This window comes from Grammomys surdaster, unplaced genomic scaffold (genome assembly GCF_004785775.1).
Source record: "Grammomys surdaster isolate TR1022 unplaced genomic scaffold, NIH_TR_1.0 125846, whole genome shotgun sequence".
Classification (NCBI taxonomy): Eukaryota; Metazoa; Chordata; class Mammalia; order Rodentia; family Muridae; genus Grammomys; species Grammomys surdaster.
Window position 1 is genome coordinate 2679485 of NW_021620672.1, and position 18973 is coordinate 2698457.

Below are 18973 nucleotides of genomic sequence, written 5' to 3' on the forward strand. Positions count from 1 at the left end.
AGAGGCATGCACCATCTGTTTCTTGTCCTAAACTACACCTACAGATGTGCCCAAGGTGTGTACAGAGCACTCACCCTGGCATCCCTCCACCAGCCTAAGAGAACTTAGTAAGGATCAGGATCAGGAGTAAAACCTGCCTGCTTCTCAGGAAGATTCAAGTTTGCCTCAGGGTACTGCACCCACTCAAACCTGGCATGTTTTGGTATCATCTTTATGAATGTACACTCAAATCAAAGACAAGGCTCTCCCAGCCTGCCCTAATAACTTTGACACCAAACAGGCCATGAATCAATGGTGCCCCAATATTACCTAGGCAATAGTCATTCTGGGATGCAGACCTTGGTACCCAACTGACTCCCTCAAAGCCAGGTGTGAAGATTGTGAGCATACCACTGAGACCACTCTGTGACCTTGTTTCCATGTCAACGGGGCTCATGATGTCAAAAGGCCGAATCCAAACCCTGCACCCAGGCTATGTGTTTCCAGCCCCACCCCAGAGCATATCCCAGTCCAGCTAGTTCTCTGGAACAAGAGTGATAGGTCCTGACCATGTGAGAGTGTCCTAGCAGCATGGGACACACACTCTCACCCTGGGGAAAGCGGCTTCCAACCTCTCACCCTTAAGGGGGAGGGCAACCATGGAGCAGTATCTGTCAGCCCTCCCCTGAACCCACCCCCCCCCAGGCTGGCCTAGCCACACCCTGCCACTTCTGTTCAGGCAGCAGAGCTTCCTTTCCAGAACTGGAGGGGTGGGGTCAGGGAGGAGCCTGAGGATTAGGGAGGGACACAGAATTTTTCAAGCAAGAACTGTTCTGCATCTACTGCCATCCCCCCACCAGTCCCAGCTATGCAGGGAACCCGGGTGCTGCTGCTGCTGGGCCTCAGGCTACAACTGTCCTTTGGTGTCATTCCAGGTATGAAGATTCCCCTAACTGCTTATCCCTACTCACAAATACAGCCTTCCGCTGACATCTGCCTCTGGTCTCTCCCTTATCCAGCGGAGGAGAAGAACCCAACCTTCTGGAACCAAAAGGCAAAGGAGGCCCTAGATATTGCCAAAAAGCTACAGCCCATTCAGACATCAGCCAAGAACCTCATCATCTTCTTAGGGGACGGTGAGTGTGTGAGTCCTGGCCACCCTGGGGCCCTCGAGCTCCAGGCACCCAATTATGGGTCCAGGAAAGCCTAGGGTTCAGATGTGACCAGATCCTGTTTTTTCAGGAATGGGGGTGCCCACAGTGACAGCCACCAGGATCCTAAAGGGACAGTTGGAAGGTCATCTAGGACCTGAGACACCCCTGGCCATGGACCACTTCCCATACATGGCTCTGTCCAAGGTGAGTACTGGAACACATATCTCAGACGGGAAAGGGGGCTGGAGGAGGAAGAACCCAAAAGAACTAGAGCCGAAGTTTGCAACCAGGACAGGATAGACATGTCCCAGGAAGCAGGGTCTAATGTCTACCAGTAGCACCCAGCTGAGAGTGTCTCTGTCCCCAGACATACAACGTGGACAGACAGGTCCCGGACAGTGCAGGCACGGCCACCGCCTACCTCTGTGGGGTCAAAGCCAACTACAAGACCATCGGCCTGAGTGCGGCTGCGCGATTCGACCAGTGTAACACCACGTTTGGCAACGAGGTCTACTCAGTGATGTATCGTGCAAAGAAAGCAGGTGAGCTGGGCATGGAGGTACACACCATTAATCTCAGCCGTTGGGAGGCAGAGGCAGCAGATCTGACTTCAAGACCAATCTGGTCTACATACTGAGTTCCAGGCCAGCCAGAGCTACATAGCAAGGACTTGTGCAAAAACACACAAACAAACAAACAAAACAAGTGGGTTAGTGCCAGGCTAAGGAGCTGGAGCAGGCTTGGAGCACCCGATTCCTGTCATTTCTAGGAAAATCTGTGGGAGTGGTGACCACCACGTCGGTGCAGCACGCCTCTCCAGCCGGCACCTACGCACACACCGTGAACCGTGATTGGTACTCGGATGCACAAATGCCCGCATCAGCACTGCGGGATGGCTGCAAGGACATCGCTATACAGCTCATTTCCAACACGGACATTGATGTGAGCCCCAAGAGTGAGGGAGAGGGCTGCATTGAGGGGTCACTCACTGAAGTCTATGCAACCTACATCCTGAGCTCTGGGTCCTCTGTGGTATCTGAGGAATGGGTAGGAAAGAGAGTGTTGACATGCAGCCCAGGAGATGTCCTTCCCACATACCTGGTCTGTCTGTTGGGAGGAGACAAAGGAATCCCAAGTCCTCCTGTCCTGACCTTCTGATTATAGGTGATCCTTGGTGGGGGCCGCAAGTTCATGTTTCCCATGGGGACACCAGACCCTGAGTACTCAGGCATCAGAGCTCAGTTCGGAAGCAGGCTGGATGGACAGAATCTGGTACAGAAGTGGCTGGCAAAGCACCAGGTGACAGGGGCACCAGGGTATAAGGCTAGCAGACATGATTACAGGGCTGTGCATTTCAAGGTATGTACTTAGTGGACTGGCTGTGTCCCTGCAGGGGGCCCGGTATGTTTGGAACCGCACGGAACTCTTTCAGGCTTCCCAGGACTCAGCAGTGACTCACCTCATGGGTAATGGTCCATTTCCTACCATGTCATTTTTAGAAGGACTTCACTGAACATCTATGTAAGTGTCATGACCCAGTTACACAGCCTGAGATCCGTGTGTTTGTGTCCCTCAGGCCTCTTTGAACCTAACGACATGAAATATGACATCTACCGAGACCCTACTATGGACCCTTCCCTGGCCGAGATGACAGAGGTGGCTGTGCGCATGCTCAGTAGGAACCCCAAAGGCTTCTATCTCTTTGTGGAAGGTGAGTGGTCCAGCCTGGCACAGAGGAGGAGGAGACAGGGGTCCAGCACAGGCTCAAACATCTCCCCATCCCTGGTTTCCTTCAGGGGGCCGCATTGACCATGGCCACCATGAAACTGTAGCCTACCGTGCGCTGACTGAGGCTGTCATGTTCGACTCAGCCGTTGACAAGGCGGACAAGCTCACCAGTGAGAAGGACACAATGATCCTCGTCACTGCTGACCACTCTCACGTCTTCTCGTTTGGTGGCTATATACCTCGAGGGAACTCTATCTTTGGTAGGCCAGGGACAAGGCAAATGTATCAGATGTACTGGTCACACAGCAGAAATTTCTCTGGGCCTCAGTTTCCCTGTCTGTCAAATGTGTATAGATACTGTACCTGCCTTGCAGGGGGTTCATGATGATAGGCCAGTTGTCAGGCAAAGGTGAAAATTTTTGGTCTATATTGGCAGGGCAGTGACAAAGTGTCTCTCTCTCTCCCTGCAGGACTGGGGGCCCCCTTCAATGCTCTAGATGGTAGACCTTTTACCTCAATCCTATATGGCAACGGTCCCGGCTATAAACTTGAGAAAGGTACCCGGCCAGATGTCACTGACAAAGAGAGTCGTAAGTTCTATGGGGCCACCACCCTTGAAATTGAGAGAAGACTGGGGTCAAAGGCCTTCTGCCCTAAATACCTTGTTTCCCTAGGTGACCCTAAGTACCGGCAGCAGGCAGCTGTACCCCTGTCGTCAGAGACCCACGGTGGGGAGGACGTGGCCATATTCGCGCGTGGCCCACAGGCGCACCTGGTGCACGGTGTGCAGGAGCAGAACTACATCGCGCATGTCATGGCCTTCGCAGCCTGCCTGGACCCCTACACCGACTGTGGGCTGGCGCCCCCTGCTGACCAGAGCAGTGTGGCGAGCCGGGGCCACACCTCCACCCTGCTGTTCCTGTTGGCAGGGACAATGTTGATTCTGACTGTGGCAGCTGAACCCTGACTACCTCAGCGCACTGGACTTCCCTCCACTGCCCCACGGGCTCTAGTGCTCATGACTGTGGTGGTTTGACTATGGTTGGCCCAGGAAATGGCACTATTAGGAAGTATGGCCTGGTTGGAGGAAGTCCTTCATATATAGATGTAGAACTCTCAGCTCCTCCTGCACCATGCTTGCCTGGGCATGACCATACTCCCTGCCTTGATGCTAATGGACTGAACCTCTGAACCTGTAAGCCAGCCTCAATTAAATGTTGTCTTTATAAGAGTTGCCTTGGTCATGGTGACTGTTCACAGCAGTAAAACCCTAACTAAGACACTGGCTCTCATTCTCCAGACTCCCCCTGTCCCTCTGGTTCCCTGTGTCTTCAGGTTCCCAGACTCAGACATAACTCAGATTGCAAGTCCTGCCACTCACCATGGACTCTAACAGACCTCAGTGTTACAACCTTCAGGATACCCAGCAGACCAAGGGAATGCCATGCTGGTGTCTGTCACTGATGCCAGCTCCCAGAAAATGTGACACCATGCATTCTGTCACAGCTCAGCCTGTGCCTGAGGACCATGTAGGCACTTGGTGTCCCCACAGGACAAGGACTGAACAGAAAAGCATGGTGTTTTTTCTTGGCTTCGGTGTCCACAGCACACCAAACAGAGCCTGGAGAGGCTGACATAGCCGAGATGAACAATGGCTCTTTGGCAGTCCTCAGCTGCCACCAGTGGCCTCAAACTCATGATCCTCCTGCCACAACCTCCCAGGTGCTATAATTACACACATGAGCCTCTGGGCCCAGCTTGCACATTAATGTCCAAGCAAAGGGTGCTTCCGTCATTCTCCTGGGAGATTTTGCACTAATACAATGAACTATCACCCAGCATAATTCCAGCAATGCTTTGCTGAAAGAAAGGCTGGGTGCTCAGGTTGAGGAAGTGAGAAATGGAGGCTGAGTGAGGGAGAGAAGCAGGAAGTTGGGGGGATGTTGGAAGATCCAGAATGAGCATCCCGATACAAGAGATGAGTCATGGCTTCCGGGTTCCACCTCCTGGCAGTGAGCTTCAGGTTTGCAAGGGCCAAATATTTCAGCCACACACAGCTCAATTCTTGCCAAAGGCCCCACCCCTTAGCTGGCTGCAGAGGTAGAGCAGGTAACACGCTAAGGACAAAGTATAAAAAGAAGAACACACAGAAGAACGTGTTTCAGGCTCTGACTAGGAAAGGCCCTAAGGGGTCAGGGCCAGTAGTTTCCCATCTTCCTATAGGCAGTTCACTCCAGACTCACAGGGGCTGCCTCAGAGTTGACCTTCATTGTCCTCTGATAGGCAGAGAGACCAGTCAGCTTTCCCCTACATAGTCAGGGCAAGGCAAGGAGCTATGGTCACACCTGCCCTAGGAGACATCCAGACTCCCACCTTACCATCCCAGGAGGACTCTACCTTCCCGGGCTCTTACAGGGCAGCAATGAGCACTAACATGTGACCAGGGGATCTGGAGTCATGATTGAGTGCTCCCACCTGCCTCCTGCAGAGATGGGAATTCAAAGGTCACCAAGTAGAAAGCTCTAGGATGCTGGTAGAGGCACCCTGAGGCAAGAAGCTGGGAGTCAGAAGTAGGGGACCTGCAGCCTCACCTGCGGGGTGTGGAGGATGAGCAGGGACACCTGCTGCAGATATTTCATTGCCAGCAACATCCTTGTCCTCAGAGAAGTCCTTCTGGAAGATCTGGGCTTGTAGCTTTAATTTTTTCGAAGACTGCTTTTACTGATGGTTCTTAAATACTTTATAAACTCCCATTTAGCTTACCACCCACCAGAAGTAGTGGAGAAGAAAGGATACCTGTTTAGAAATGGTTCTTTGGAACAACCCCCATCTGCATTGTCAGGCACAGGTCGATTCACTTGCAAACACCTCACAGAGATACCAACAGTCCGGTTCGGTGTAGTCGGGATAGTAAACATGAATCAGCAGCGATGGCACTACCTAGCAGAGACAACCAGACCTTAGCCTCAGCACAAATCAGCAGGAGGGACCAGGGCCAACAGGAACACCTGGAAAAGTCCTTAGCCATGACTCTCAGCAAAGTGAAGATTAGTGAAGGCCTATAAGCATTTACCAATGCAAGCAAGCCACGCTCAGCCTTCTTCACTGGCTGTTGAGTCCTATCTATACTCCTTCCAAACATCACGTGTCCTTCACAGGTCTTGCCTCCACATGGAGTCTGTCTCAGCTGACATCACTCTGCCAATCAGCCCCAGTCTTCGGAAGTGGCAAGAAGCCACAGCACACCACCAGAAATTTGTTGGCAAGTTTCTCTCTATGGAATACCAAAAAATGGAGCTCAACTATTCAATGTAAGGCAAACCAACAAACTTGTGTCATTAGCAAAGCAAAGAGGCCTTCGTCACATGCCCTTTCATGTGCTTGCTTTAACAGAATATCCCTTCCCCTGCGTCTAAACATTCCTTCACAAGTCTGGCTTAGTCTTTCACCTGTGTCCACTCCAATGAAACCTTCCTTCACGTGCTTGCCTTAACAAAACACCATCCAACACCACTGACTTTCCGTTAAGTTTTCACTTCATGAGCCAGATGCTATTTGAATATTCTCAATGGTCCTGTAGGAGGCAGGAAGCATGTAGGAGAGAGAAGCAACAAGATTTAATCTAAATCTCTTCACCTTAGCCTCAGGCAGACTCTTCACCAAAATATGCAAAAACAGTTTCTACGCCATACACCACATGTCTTCTCCACTGAAATCTTGTGGGCCAGGTCTGCACTGTTCAAATCAGTGTGGGCAACAAAGTCTTCCACATTCCTACTAAGATGGTCCATTAAGCCCCACTTAAAGGATTCCACCACTTTCCAAATCCAAAGTCCTCACATCCATTCTTCCAAACAAAAGCATGATCAGGCCTATCACAGCAATACCAATACCTCAGTCTCTGGTACCAACTTCTGTCTTTTTGGTCACCACAGGTGACAGGTGATGTGTACCTGATCCCCAGTCTTTTGCAGACACATGGACAGTTTTCAGGACACTGGGGCAAACCTCAGCTGAGGGAGTCAGGGTTGCTTTAAGAACAGCATGGGAGGTACTCGACACTGTACACCTAGCACAATAGCAAAGATAATGGCAATAGCAGATTCAAAATGAGGCCCTTATGTCAACCTACAAAAGATAACATATTGCTGTGGGTCACAGAGGGAGAGGCCGAATGACATCAATCCAGTTGACACTGAGGCTGTGAACTTGACTTTAGATACAGCAAAAGCTGGCCCATTTAAGTATTGCTGGCCAGTGTGTAAAGCGGTGGACTACTCCACACGTTGTTCAGAGTTTCTCCAGTGGGCTCGGGAACTAGTTCAGTTGTCCAAGTGTTTGTCTGGTATGTGTGAAGTCCTTGGTTTGATCCCCAGCCCTGAATAAAACCAGGCATGGTGACATATGCTTATGATCCTGGCCCTCAAGAGGTGGAGGCAGAAGGATCCAGAACTCATGGTTGTCCTTGGCTACATACTAAAATCAAGAGCAGCCTGGGCTATGTGAGGCCCAAACTCAGAATATCAAAACCCCAAAATCAAATCAAACAAACGCACCTGTGGCTGGACTGTGGCAGCATCTGCCCGGCATCCCAGTACTCCAGAGATGGAGGCAGAAGAGCAGGAGTTCCAAAGTAGTCCCACCTCAGTAATGAATCTGAGATCAGCTTGGGTTACAGGAGACCCTGTATCAAAGGCAAAACCAGACTGGGTGCTGTGGCATCTATCTGAATCCAAGCACTGGGAAGAAGGAAGCCAGAGGATCAGGAGTTCAGGGTCATCTTGGGCTACACACAAGTTCCCAGCTAGCCTGGGCTACATGAGACCTTTACTCTACAAAACCAAGAACACTAAAGCAAACCCCAAAACAATCATTATCCAAAACCAGACACAGAGGTGTATCCTGTTCATTCTACCACTTTGGAGTCTGAGGCAGAAGAATTGTTTTAATTGTGAAGTCTGCATGGCTTCAGAGTGAGGCCCTATCTCAATAAAATAAAATAAAATAAAATAAAATAAAATAAAATAAAAACGAGGAACTGACCTCACACAATGGCACAAGCCCATAAACCCAGCTACTTGGGAGACTGGGGTAAGAGAATCCCTAGGTCAGCCTGGGCTACATAGCAAGGTCAAAAACAACCAGGACCACCTATTGAGACCCTATCTCAACATAAAAAAATTACAGATCAGGCTCAGGGGCCCCTGGCTGTAACCCAGGGACTTAGGTTTTCATTGAACTTGGTCACATTCACAGCTTTAGGGAGGTCAGGGGTCAGCTAAGCTGAGTGATTCAACCACAGAAATTTACCAGCAGCCAACAGAGATGTCAGCTATAAATGTTGTCTGGATCCGTGGGGGGGAAGAGGCAGCTGAATTCCCTGTAAGTTCAAGGCCAGCCTTGTCTCCACAGCCAGTTTCAGGCCAGCCAGGGCTACATAGTGACACCTTATCTCAAAACAACAAGGGTTAAGTGACTTTCAAGAGCCTAAGATAGCCCAGGAACAATTTGGTTCTCCCTTAAGTCTCAGCTCCATAATCCACAGCCTAGGTGAGCAGTCTGTCAGGTCATCATCATCATCATCACCGTCATCGTCATCATCATCATCATCGTGATCATCATCATCATCATCATCATCATCATCATCATCGTGATCATCATCATCGTCATCATTATTATTGCTATTATTATTATTACTATTATTACTATTGAAACAGTGTCTCACCATACATAGCCCAGGATAGCCTGGAAGTCACTCTGTTGTCTAGGCTAGTCTTAAGCTGATAAACTCAAGAGTCCCTTCCACCTCAGCCTGAGTGCCTGGGCCCACAGGCACAGAGCATCACACCAGATCTCCACAGACCACAACAGACACGGAGACGCAGCTTCTCCAGTCCACAGCAGGCACAGCAGGGACTTAGTGGGCCAGGCAGATGCTCAGGGCAGCAGGTGAAGGTGCCCTGGATTTGGGGAGCAGCCTGTGGCCCGGGTGTGATGAGACATGAGTAGAGGAGGGGGTGGCTGTGGGAGAGCCTCCCTAAGTAGAGCTTAAGTGAGGAGAGGTTTGTGTTTGCTCATCTGCCTGTCTGCCTGTCTGCCTGTCTGCCTGCCTGCCTGTCTGTCTGTCTGTCTGCCTGTCTGTCTGTCTTGAAATGGGATTTCACTATGGAGACCAGGCTTGCCTCTGCCTCTACTTCCCCAGTGTGGGATTGAGGTGTTGGGTTTAAAGGACGGGGATTAAAGGTTACACCACCCTGCCCAGCTCCAGTTTGGGTTTTTGAAGCAAACCCTGTCATAGCCCAGGCTGCTCTCCAATCATAGCCCTCTGCTTCCCCTCTCCACCTCTGGGATTTCAGAAGCCGGCTGCCAGTCTGCCATACCTCCTTCTCTTCTGTTTTGTCTCCTTTTTGTCCCAACCAGAGGCTCTAGCAAGTTTTCCAGTGTAATACCTGTTCCTCTCTGGAGATGGAAGGACCAGAGCAAGGCCCTACCTGGGAGGCTTCATCAGGGTCACTCTTTTGGAATGAGCATCTATTTTAAAGGTGGTCCTGCACCTGACTTGCAGGCCCACTGTGATTCCAAGGCTTGCCTCTTTGTTCTAAAGCTCAGGGCATGGCCTCCTGTCACTCCACCCACGTGTCCCTTCCCTCCCTCAGGACTGTCAACCACAAGTCCACTTAGAACTACCCAAACCGGCAGACCGCTGTCATCAGCCATGAGTAGAGGGCAAGTATATTTCAATCAGGCAAACTGAAAGCAAAGCCATTCTCCACATTCTCCACATGGGCTTATCTATGTCAGAACCCAGATGCTAGCACCACGGCCTCTCTCAGTCCTTTCTTAGAACTCGGATACAAATAGCTGAGTCTGGAGAACTTACGAGAAATGACAATGTGCTGACCTGGTGTTCCGGAGGCTGGGACACTCTGGATTGACCTACCAGCATCTTCCTGGGGATTTTCACTGAGTACTCTGTCAGGTAGATCCCAAGGTCAGTCCCCACCACCACACACACACACCCACTTTACCTGTTTGTTCTGGGAGTCTAACCTGGGGCTTTAGGACACTACAGAACCACAATATATTCTTAGCCCTTGATTTTGAAGAGTGTTCGTTCTACTGTAGGTAAAATGCCACCAAATGGCATGACATACTGATGTGTGTGTGTGTGTGTGTGTGTGTAAGAGTCAGTGGACATGCCAGGCAGTGGTAGTGCACACCTTCAATCCCAGCACTTGGGATGCAGAGGCAGGCGGATTTCTGAGTTCCAGGCGAGCCTGGTCTACAGAGTGAGTTCCAGGACAGCCAGAGCTACACAGAGAAATCCTGTCTCGAAAAACAACAACAACCAAAAAAAAAAGTCAGTGGACATAGGAACCACATAGCTGTTAAGCTATCTGAAGAAGCTGCCACAGCCATTTCAACCTTTAGTCACCCTATCCCCCCATCCCCTTCCATGGGTTAGCAGCTATGAAAACCACACCCCAACAGGCAGGTTACAATGTGCTAAAGGCTGAGGGCCCCTGTATATTTCCAGCAAGTTCTCCTTGTAGCACAAACTGAGTTCGGGCTCTGCCTCCTGCTCCCTCTGCTTCCTGAGTCTGGAGAAAGCGCAGGTGTGTGGCTCCACATCCAGTGGTCCCCAGATATTTTTTTTTCCCCTTGAGACAGAGTCTTGCTCTGTAACCTAGACTGACCTGGACTCACCATGAAGTCTGGGCTGCCTCAGGCTCCTGTGTGCTGCAGTTCAGGTAGGAGCTACCACACCTGTGGTTATCAATAGTTCTTAGCTGTGACACTTTCTTTTACATTGATTTATTACTTATATTCTCTGTGTGCATGTGCACCTGGGCCGTAGCTGCCAGAGTGTGCAAGTCAGAGGTCAGAGGTCTCAGGAGTTGACTCTCATAGAACTCAGGGCTTCAGGTTCAAGCAGGTGGTTTACCTGCTGAGCCATCTTGCTGGCTCCGTAACATACTTTTTCAGACCCTTTTGTGGTTTTGTTTGTTTGCTTGTTTTTCTTTTTTCTTTTTTTTTTTTTCAAGACAGGGTTTCTCTATATAGTCCTGGCTGTCCTGGAACTTACTCTGTAGACCAGGCTGGCCTCGAACTCAGAAATCTGCCTGCCTTTGCCTCCCAAGTGCTGGGATATAAGGCGTGTGCCACCACCACCCAACTCTCTTTATTCCTCTTAAGTTCCATTTATTTATTTGTTTATTTATTTATTTATTTATTTAAGTGGTCTAAAACTTAACTTCAAGGTGTGCCTTACATTTAATAAACATGCTATCACTCATTTTTGCTGCATAGCTTCCTACTTATGGAAATACTCTCTCCCCCCCCCACCAGATGTGTTCTCTCTGTGTAGCCATGGCTGTCCTTGAACTCGCTCCATAGGCTGGTCTAGAACTCACAGAGATCCACCTGCTTCTACCTCCCAGGTGCTAGGATTAAAGGTGTGTGCCACCACCACCCAGCTAGAAATACTGTTTTTATCCCTGTCCCATTGATCAAGTTCTGCCACTGTTTTCAATGTTTGGCTATTTAAAGGTCACTTTGGCTGGGTGGTGGAGATGCATGCTTTTAATCCCAGCTCTCCAGGGATCTCTGAGTTTTGAGGACAGTTTGATCTACAGAGGGAGTTCCAGGGATAGCCAGGGATATGCAGAGAAACCCTATCTCAAAAACAAAAGGAAAGGAAGCAGAAGCATTATTTTGAGCAGACTGATACATGCAGCCTGGGTTTCCAGCTACATCCCAGAATGCACATGCTGGATAATGCTCTCTAGACTTCCCCCCATGATGCTCCTGTGTCTAATGGGTGGGGCTCACTGTGCTTCTGAGGTGCCCAGCAAATCTGCCATCTGAGGGTGTAGGCTTTGATTTTTCAAAACCTACTTTTATAAGCGTTCTTAAATGAGTTAACCTTCCTTCTAGCCTACAACCCACCAGAGGTAGTGGAAAGGAAAGGTTAATAGGGCAAAGGGCTACATGGACCTGTTTAAAATATAGTTCTTTGGGGGCAATTCCCATCTTTTCTGTCAGGATATCAGCAGTTCAGTTCACATGAATCAGTACCAGTAGCTCAATCCACTCACAAACACTATTCAGGAATCAGTAACAGCAGTTTGGTCCAATAGAAACCACAAGGCTCTGCCAATAGGTCTGAGTTCCTTGTTGCATTTCTCTCTACAAAGTCACAACAAGCAATGATCAGAGAAGAAGGCAAGGTGAACCAGTGCCACAGCATCATCAGCAAAGACCAGCATCAGCAAAGCTCAAGGAAGACCCGTAAACGGTGGCAAGGCAAACCAATGCCACACTGTTGTCTACTGTCTGTTGGGCTATACTTACACCCTTTTCAAACATCACCTGTCTTCTCTAGCATCTGTTCCAGCAAGACATCACACGCCCTTTGTCCAGGCTGTTTCCAGAAAAACACCACGTGTCTGTTCTCAGCAAGACATCCTCCCGTAAGACAGTTTCCAAAAACACATCACATGGCACAACTGAGTCTCCAAAGAAACCAGAAATTTCCACTTCATGAGGGTATTTATTCTGTTCACCTTCCCGCATGTCCATTGGTTTTAGAAGATTCTGGAAGGATGTAGGGATTTTGTTTGTTTGTTTGTTTGTTTTTCAAGACAGGGTTTCTCTGTATAGCCCTGGCTGTCCTGGAACTCACTCTGTAGACCAGGCTCTGCCTCCCAAGTGCTGGGATTAAAGGCGTGTGCCACCACCGCCCGGCTGGATGTAGGGATCTTAAGGAGAAAGCAGAAAAGAGGACACTGAACTCAAAGATGCCTTGGGAGGAAGGGAGAGAGAATGCAACAGATTTGAACACAGCCAGCTAGTCTGCATCATTTACATGTGGTGGTCAGCTATGACAAAGCAAAACAAACAAAAAACACCTTGTAGCTCACAGTGAGCCTGGACAACAGAAACTCCTCACTAACACTGTCTTCATGAGGATGCCCCCCCCTTCCCTCTTTGGGCTTGCACCCTACAGGGAGGAGCAGAGTGTGGGAGGAGGGGACAAGCAGCTTTCCGGAATAACTAGTGTTTAGTGAAACGGCAGACCTTCAGGTGGGCAGGAAGCAAGAGTTGGCAGGAATTCTAGAGGCTCTAACCCCTCAGTACAGTGCTTTCCTTTCAACTAGGGAATTCCCTACTCCAGGGAGGAGAGTGAGGTCCGCCTGTGGAAGGCCTGACCTGTGGAGGGCACTCTTCTCATATGTTGGATAGACTGAGTGGGTGGGACTTTAACATTTTACAACTGTCCTTCTGAAGTTGTGACGATGTCTGACAAGTCTTTTAGAATTTGAAAGTTGGGTTGAGCTCTGCTTTGTTTGCTGTAGGTTTTTGAGACAGACCTTCTCTCTGTAGCCCAGACTGTCCTGGAACAGGTTCTGTAGACTAGGCTAGCCTCAGCCTCCACTGTTTCTCTAGTAAAGCAGACACTGGTCAAGAAAGACAAAGACAAAACAACTGGACTGTCAATGAAGACCTACTATGCAGACTGAATGCCTGGTGCTTTCCTGCTTTCAACTAGAGTACTCCCAGATCTGCAGCCTGGCATGTGTATGTGTGCGCAGAGTGAGGAGGAAAGGGGGTTTAGCGACCTGATCATGTGATCATATTTGCAAGAGCTGGTAGCTGCTTGGAACCTCTCTCCCTTCACAAGTACAGAGAGACCAAGCCTCAGGCCTTTGTTGTGGTCCTTGGAGATCTCTAGCTCCTTAACTGGCTCTGCCCTGACTCCCCCAACCAAGCAAGATACCCAAGGCATTGACTGGCACAATAGTGACTCTGCATTCTATGACCCAAGACTACAATGAGCTCCAGGAGGTCAAATACTTGAGTGTGGCAATTGGGGAACCCAAGGGACCTTGCTGTCTCCACTCTGGAACAGACACAAAATGTGCTTATTGGTGTTGGCCACCTGAGCCTGTCCTGTGCTGGCCTGAATGCAAGGTTTCTCATTCCTCCTTCCTACTGGCCAACATGGCATTGACAGGTGCCAGGACTTCTTCATGGTCAGGGGATGGCTGAAGTGGCATTCCATCCCTGACACATCTCACCTCTGGCATAGTGAGAGGCTGGCCCTCTACTGTCAAACCACTGTTTGCCCACTTACAGGCCCACTCAGGCACCACCCCTCCAGCTGCTGAAGACAAACAGGTACTACTGACATTGTGTAACAACTGGTTTTATTTTATTTATTTACAAAGGCGGGTTCAGGAAGGTAAGTGCTCTGCATTTTTATGGCAGCCAGACACAGGATGAGGCACCCTAATCCCAGATTTGGGGAAGCTGAGGCTAAGATGGTGGACTGAATTCTAGGCAAGACCCTGTCTCAAAAATCTACGGGGGGGAAAGTGCCAGGAGGCCTAGTGGGTTAGAGGCCTCTATACTATAAGGTACAGTTGCAGAACTGACAAACCAAGTTAGTTCTGAGATTAGAAGTGGGGTTCCAGTTAGAGCACAGAAAACAATACTGGCCGAAGGCACTGAATGAGCCAACTGTGGGACAGTGGAGGGGAGTCCAGTTCAGTCCAGTCAGGGTTCAGCTGCCACCATCAGCATCAACATTTTTCCTGCCAACAGGCATAGCAGGATGGAGATGTAGCCTGGACTCACTGCACTGCTCTGGCCGGCATGGGGTGCCAGCCCGCAGTCGGTGTAGGGCTCCAGGCAGGCTGCGAAGGCCATGACATGCGCGATGTAGTTCTGTTCCTGCACACCGTGCACCAGATGCGCCTGTGGGCCACGCGCGAATATGGCCACGTCCTCTCCACTGTGGGTCTCTGACGACAGGGGTACAGCCGCCTGTTGCAGGTAGGTGGGGTTGCCTGCCAAGAACGGGTGTTCAGAGAAGGTCCTCCACCTCCATAATAAACACTCTCATGTTGACAACCCCACACTGAACTTACTGCTCTCTTCTTCTGTGACATCAGCCCGGGCGCCATTATGGAGCTTGTAGCCGGGACCGTTGCCATATAGTATCGCGGTAAAGGATTTGCCATCGTCAGCCTTAAAGGGAGCCAACCCTGCAGGGAGAGGGAATGACCTGTTTTTCAAAGTGAGCTGCTGCTGAATCATCTCGTCACCAGATCCCCAAAGGCAACAGTATCTGCCACTGCCTGCTCAACACCTACCGAAGATGGAGGCCCCTCTCTGTGTGTAACCACCAAACGAGAAGACGTGAGAGTGGTCAGCAGTGACGAGGATCATCGTGTCCTTCTCACTGGTGAGCTTGTCTGCCTTGTCAACGGCTGAGTCGAACATGACAGCCTCAGTCAGTGCACGGTAGGCTACAGTTTCATGGTGGCCATGGTCGATGCGGCCCCCTGCAGGAAACCAGGGATGGGGAGACGTTTGAGCCTGTGCTGGACCCCTGTCTCCTCCTCTGTGCCAGGCTGGACCACTCACCTTCCACAAAGAGATAGAAGCCTTTGGGGTTCCTACTGAGCATGCGCACAGCCACCTCTGTCATCTCGGCCAGGGAAGGGTCCATAGTAGGGTCTCGGTAGATGTCATATTTCATGTCGTTAGGTTCAAAGAGGCCTGAGGGACACAAACACACAGATCTCAGGCTGTGTAGCTGGATCATGACACACAGATATTCAGTGAAGTCCTTCTAAAAATGACATGGTAGGAAATGGACCATTACCCATGAGGTGAGTCACTGCTTTGTCCCGGGATGCCTGAAAGAGTTCCGTGCTGTTCCAAACATACCGGGCCCCCTGCAGGGACACAGCCAGTCCACTAAGTACATACCTTGAAATGCACAGCCCTAATTCCTGCTCTGTCTTTTGCCCTAGTGCTCCCCCACCCCCACCCCCAGTACCTGGTGCTTTGCCAGCCACTCTTGAACTAGGTCACGTCCATCCAGCCTGGTTCCAGCCTGCTCAGTGTCAGTAGGATATTCCTGGTCTGGTGTCCCCTTGGGAAACATGAACTTGCGGCCACCACCGAGGATCACCTGTGATCAGAGGTGAGCTTGAGACCTGACTGATCTTCTGTTCCCTCCTGACAGCATCTGGTCCCAGCAGGTCTGAGGGTAGGACTCTCTTTGGACTGCACCTTCTCTACCCACCCCCAACCCACCACTCAGATACCCTGGAGGGTGCCTATCTCAGACTGTAGGCTGCATTGACTTCAGTGAGTGACCCCTCAATGCAGCCCTCTCCCTCACTCTTGGGGCTCACATCAATGTCCGTGTTGGAGATGAGCTGTATAGCGATGTCCTTGCAGCCGTCCCGCAGTGCTGACGCGGGCATTTGTGCATCCGAGTACCAATTACGGTTCACGGTGTGTGCGTAGGTGCTGGCTGGAGAGGCGTGCTGCACCGACGTGGTTGTCACCACTCCCACAGACTTTCCTGCAGAAAGTCACGTGAGCCACCCAGGCCCCCCCCAGGTCTGTCCAGGTCCTTCGACCCTGTCCCAACCTACCTGCTTTCTTAGCACGGTGCATTACGGAGACGACCTCATTGCCCCACGTTGTATTGCACTGGTTAAATCGAGCAGCCGCACTCAAGCCGATGACCTTCATATTGGTTTTGACCCCACAGAGAAAGGCAGTGCCTGTGCCTGCGCTGTCCGGGACCTGCTTGTCTGTGTTGTATGTCTGGGGAGAGACACTCTCAGCTCAATCTGCTGGTAGACATTAGTCCTTGTCTTTTCCTGGGATTCTGGATTCTTCCCCAGTACCTTCCAGCTACACCAGCTCTTGCCACCCGCTGTGAAGACTCAGGAGGTTCTAAGCTCACCTTGGACAGAGCCATGTGTGGGAATCGGTCCATGGCTAGTTGTGTCTCGGGTCCCAGATGGCCTTGCTGCTGTCCCTTTAGGATCCGGGTAGCAGTTACTGTGGACACCCCCATCCCTGAAGGAGCAGAGCATAATCAGGGGTAATCCCCTAGGCCCACCAGGGGCCTAGTGCCTGGCGTACAAGAGTCCCAGGGTAGCCAGGCCTCACACACTCACCATCTCCCATGAGGATGATGAGGTTCTTGGCTGATGTCTGAATGGGCTGAAGCTTCTTGGCGGCCTCCAGGGCCCCAGCTGCCTTCTGGTTCCAGAAGGCCGGGTTCTCCTCCTCCACTGGTGAAGAAAAGAGCAAAGGCAGGGTCAGACTGAAGACCCACAAGTACAAAACCAGCAGACACCTGAAGAAGCCTCATTACCTGGGATGACGCTCGGGGACACCTGGAGGGCAAGGCCCAGCAGCAGCAAGCAGACTTCCCACATTGCTATGGCAGGGTGCGGGTCTGCAAGGACGGCAGGTGAAGGATCTGCAACACACACTACGACACTAGCGGAGGCCCTGACTAGCTCTTCTTAAATAGGCAAAGACTTAGTTCTTGCCTGAAGGTTCAGAGTCCCTCCCTAATCCTTAGGCGCTACCCTGGCCCCACCCTACCCTGTGAATTGAAGCTTGTCAGGCTGTAAGAAGTTGCCAGAGTATGGAAGTCCAGGCCAACATCCTGAATCTGCAGCTGGGGGTGGGTCCCAGGCATCTCCCACACATTTGGTGGGAGGCTGGAGACTACTGTCTGAGTGAAGACCCACAATCTTAGGCTGCAGTGGTCACCAATCCTCCCATGGACATCCATCTCTCTTTGTTCCAGTGAGACTTGCCTCCAGTTGCCTCTCCCCTGACTCAGGGCAGGTAACCAGGAGGACTGGCCAGGAGGAATATTGCATTGGGAAGACGGGGCTGATGGGTCCTATAGAACCTCATTTACATGACAGGTACTTTTGAGTGTGTTTTGAATGCAGTCAGACTGGAGGCTGTGCAAGATCCTGAGCCAAGTCGGACAAGGCCTGAGTCTTCCTCAGGAACAGGTAGATGGGCTTTCCCCTTGTTTGATGTTGACTTGGATTCTCTTGGGAAGGTGGTAGGATGCCATCATGAGTGTTCCGCACAGACCCTGAACACTTCTGTGGGTGTTGCCTAGGATAAGAAACCATAAGGTTCTTAGAGTCTGGAGGTAGGCTATGCTCACAGTGTCCAAAAGGTATGGGGTCAAACCATGTGACCACTGATGGATAAGTGGGTGAGAGAAATGTGATCCAGATAGGTGTGATAATCCAAGCCTGTAAGCCAGGTTTTTTGAGTCATGGCAGGAAGATTTAGGGTTAGCATGTGCTACAAAGAAACTATATTGATTCAACAGCAACCAAATAGCTGGACACACCTTTAATCATAGCACCCCAGGGGCAGAGGCAGGTAGATCCCCAGGAGTTCAAGGACAGTCTGGTCTACACAGTGAGTTCCCGCTACACAAACCTACACAGAAAAACCCTGTCTTAAACCCCACCCCTCAAAACGAACAATAACAATAAAAACAAAACAGCAACAAAAACCTAATCCATCAAGCCAGACTTGGTGGCACATTCCTTTAATTCCATCCCTTAGGAGGAAAGGGTGGGTGGATCTGTGTGACTTCAAGGCCAGCCTGATCTACAAAGTGATTCCCAGGGCAGGTGGGGCAACTGGGAGGCTTTATCTCAAATAAATAAATAAAGAGATAAGTGGGCTCACATGTGGCACACATGAATTACAGATCTGGTCCCGGAAACCAATGTGTGTGTGTGTGTGTGTGTGTGTGTGTGTGTGTGTGTGTGTGTGTTTGTGTGTGTGCAGGGTCACATTTGTAATCCCAGCACTTGAGATACGGGTGCATACCTGGCATGACTACATATGCCTTTAATCCCAGCACTCAAGAGACAGAGGCAGAGGGTCAGCTAAGGCTACACAGACAAACCCTGCTTCTAAAGAAACAAGAGGAGGAAGAGGGAGGGAGAGGCAGGAGAATTAGTAATTCAAAGTCTTTTTTTTTTTTTTAGAGAATCATAAGACCATGTCAAAATATAAACAAAAACTCAGAAAAGGAGAAGGAGGTATGGCAGACTGGCAGCCGGCTTCTGAAATCCCAGAGGTGGAGAGGGGAAGCAGAGGGCTATGATTGGAGGGCAGCCTGGGCTATGTCAGGGTTTGCTTCAAAAACCCAAACTGGAGCTGGGCAGGGTGGTGTAACCTTTAATCCCCGTCCTCTAAACCCAACACCTCAATCCCACACTGGGGAAGTAGAGGCAGAGGCA

General features: G+C 50.5%; 2 protein-coding genes across 2 annotated transcripts; one reads left to right on the top strand and one right to left on the bottom strand.

The window, feature by feature from the left end:
- The first annotated feature begins 847 nt into the window (after positions 1 to 847).
- Positions 848 to 3828, top strand: LOC114640614 (alkaline phosphatase, germ cell type-like). Its single transcript, XM_028789572.1, has 11 exons — positions 848 to 914; positions 999 to 1115; positions 1222 to 1337; positions 1501 to 1675; positions 1903 to 2075; positions 2298 to 2432; positions 2527 to 2599; positions 2710 to 2844; positions 2930 to 3121; positions 3332 to 3451; positions 3536 to 3828. Exons 1-11 carry the CDS (start codon positions 848 to 850, stop codon positions 3826 to 3828), a joined length of 1596 nt encoding a protein of 531 aa, XP_028645405.1.
- Positions 3829 to 14086: 10258 nt separating this feature from the next.
- On the bottom strand, positions 14087 to 17229 carry LOC114640613 (alkaline phosphatase, germ cell type). The gene is made up of 11 exons (XM_028789571.1): positions 17053 to 17229; positions 16853 to 16969; positions 16636 to 16751; positions 16319 to 16493; positions 16073 to 16245; positions 15712 to 15846; positions 15535 to 15607; positions 15294 to 15428; positions 15020 to 15211; positions 14795 to 14911; positions 14087 to 14713 (listed from the first exon to the last, which is right to left on the bottom strand). Exons 1-11 carry the CDS (start codon positions 17114 to 17116, stop codon positions 14421 to 14423), a joined length of 1590 nt encoding a protein of 529 aa, XP_028645404.1. The 5' UTR covers positions 17117 to 17229; the 3' UTR covers positions 14087 to 14420.
- Positions 17230 to 18973: the final 1744 nt, after the last annotated feature.

Bases quoted from the DNA above. Each gene is read 5' to 3' on its own strand.
- LOC114640614 (XM_028789572.1), top strand. From the start codon at position 848: ATGCAGGGAACCCGGGTGCTGCTGCTGCTGGGCCTCAGGCTACAACTG. The intron at 915-998 runs GTATGAAGATTC...TCCCTTATCCAG, and splicing joins GTCCTTTGGTGTCATTCCAG to CGGAGGAGAAGAACCCAACC. The intron at 2,076-2,297 runs GTGAGCCCCAAG...TTCTGATTATAG, and splicing joins TTTCCAACACGGACATTGAT to GTGATCCTTGGTGGGGGCCG.
- LOC114640613 (XM_028789571.1), bottom strand. From the start codon at position 17,116: ATGTGGGAAGTCTGCTTGCTGCTGCTGGGCCTTGCCCTCCAGGTGTCC. The intron at 16,246-16,318 runs GTAGGTTGGGAC...GACTTTCTGCAG, and splicing joins GCACCGTGCTAAGAAAGCAG to GAAAGTCTGTGGGAGTGGTG. The intron at 14,714-14,794 runs GTAAGTTCAGTG...CGTTCTTGGCAG, and splicing joins TGTCACAGAAGAAGAGAGCA to GCAACCCCACCTACCTGCAA.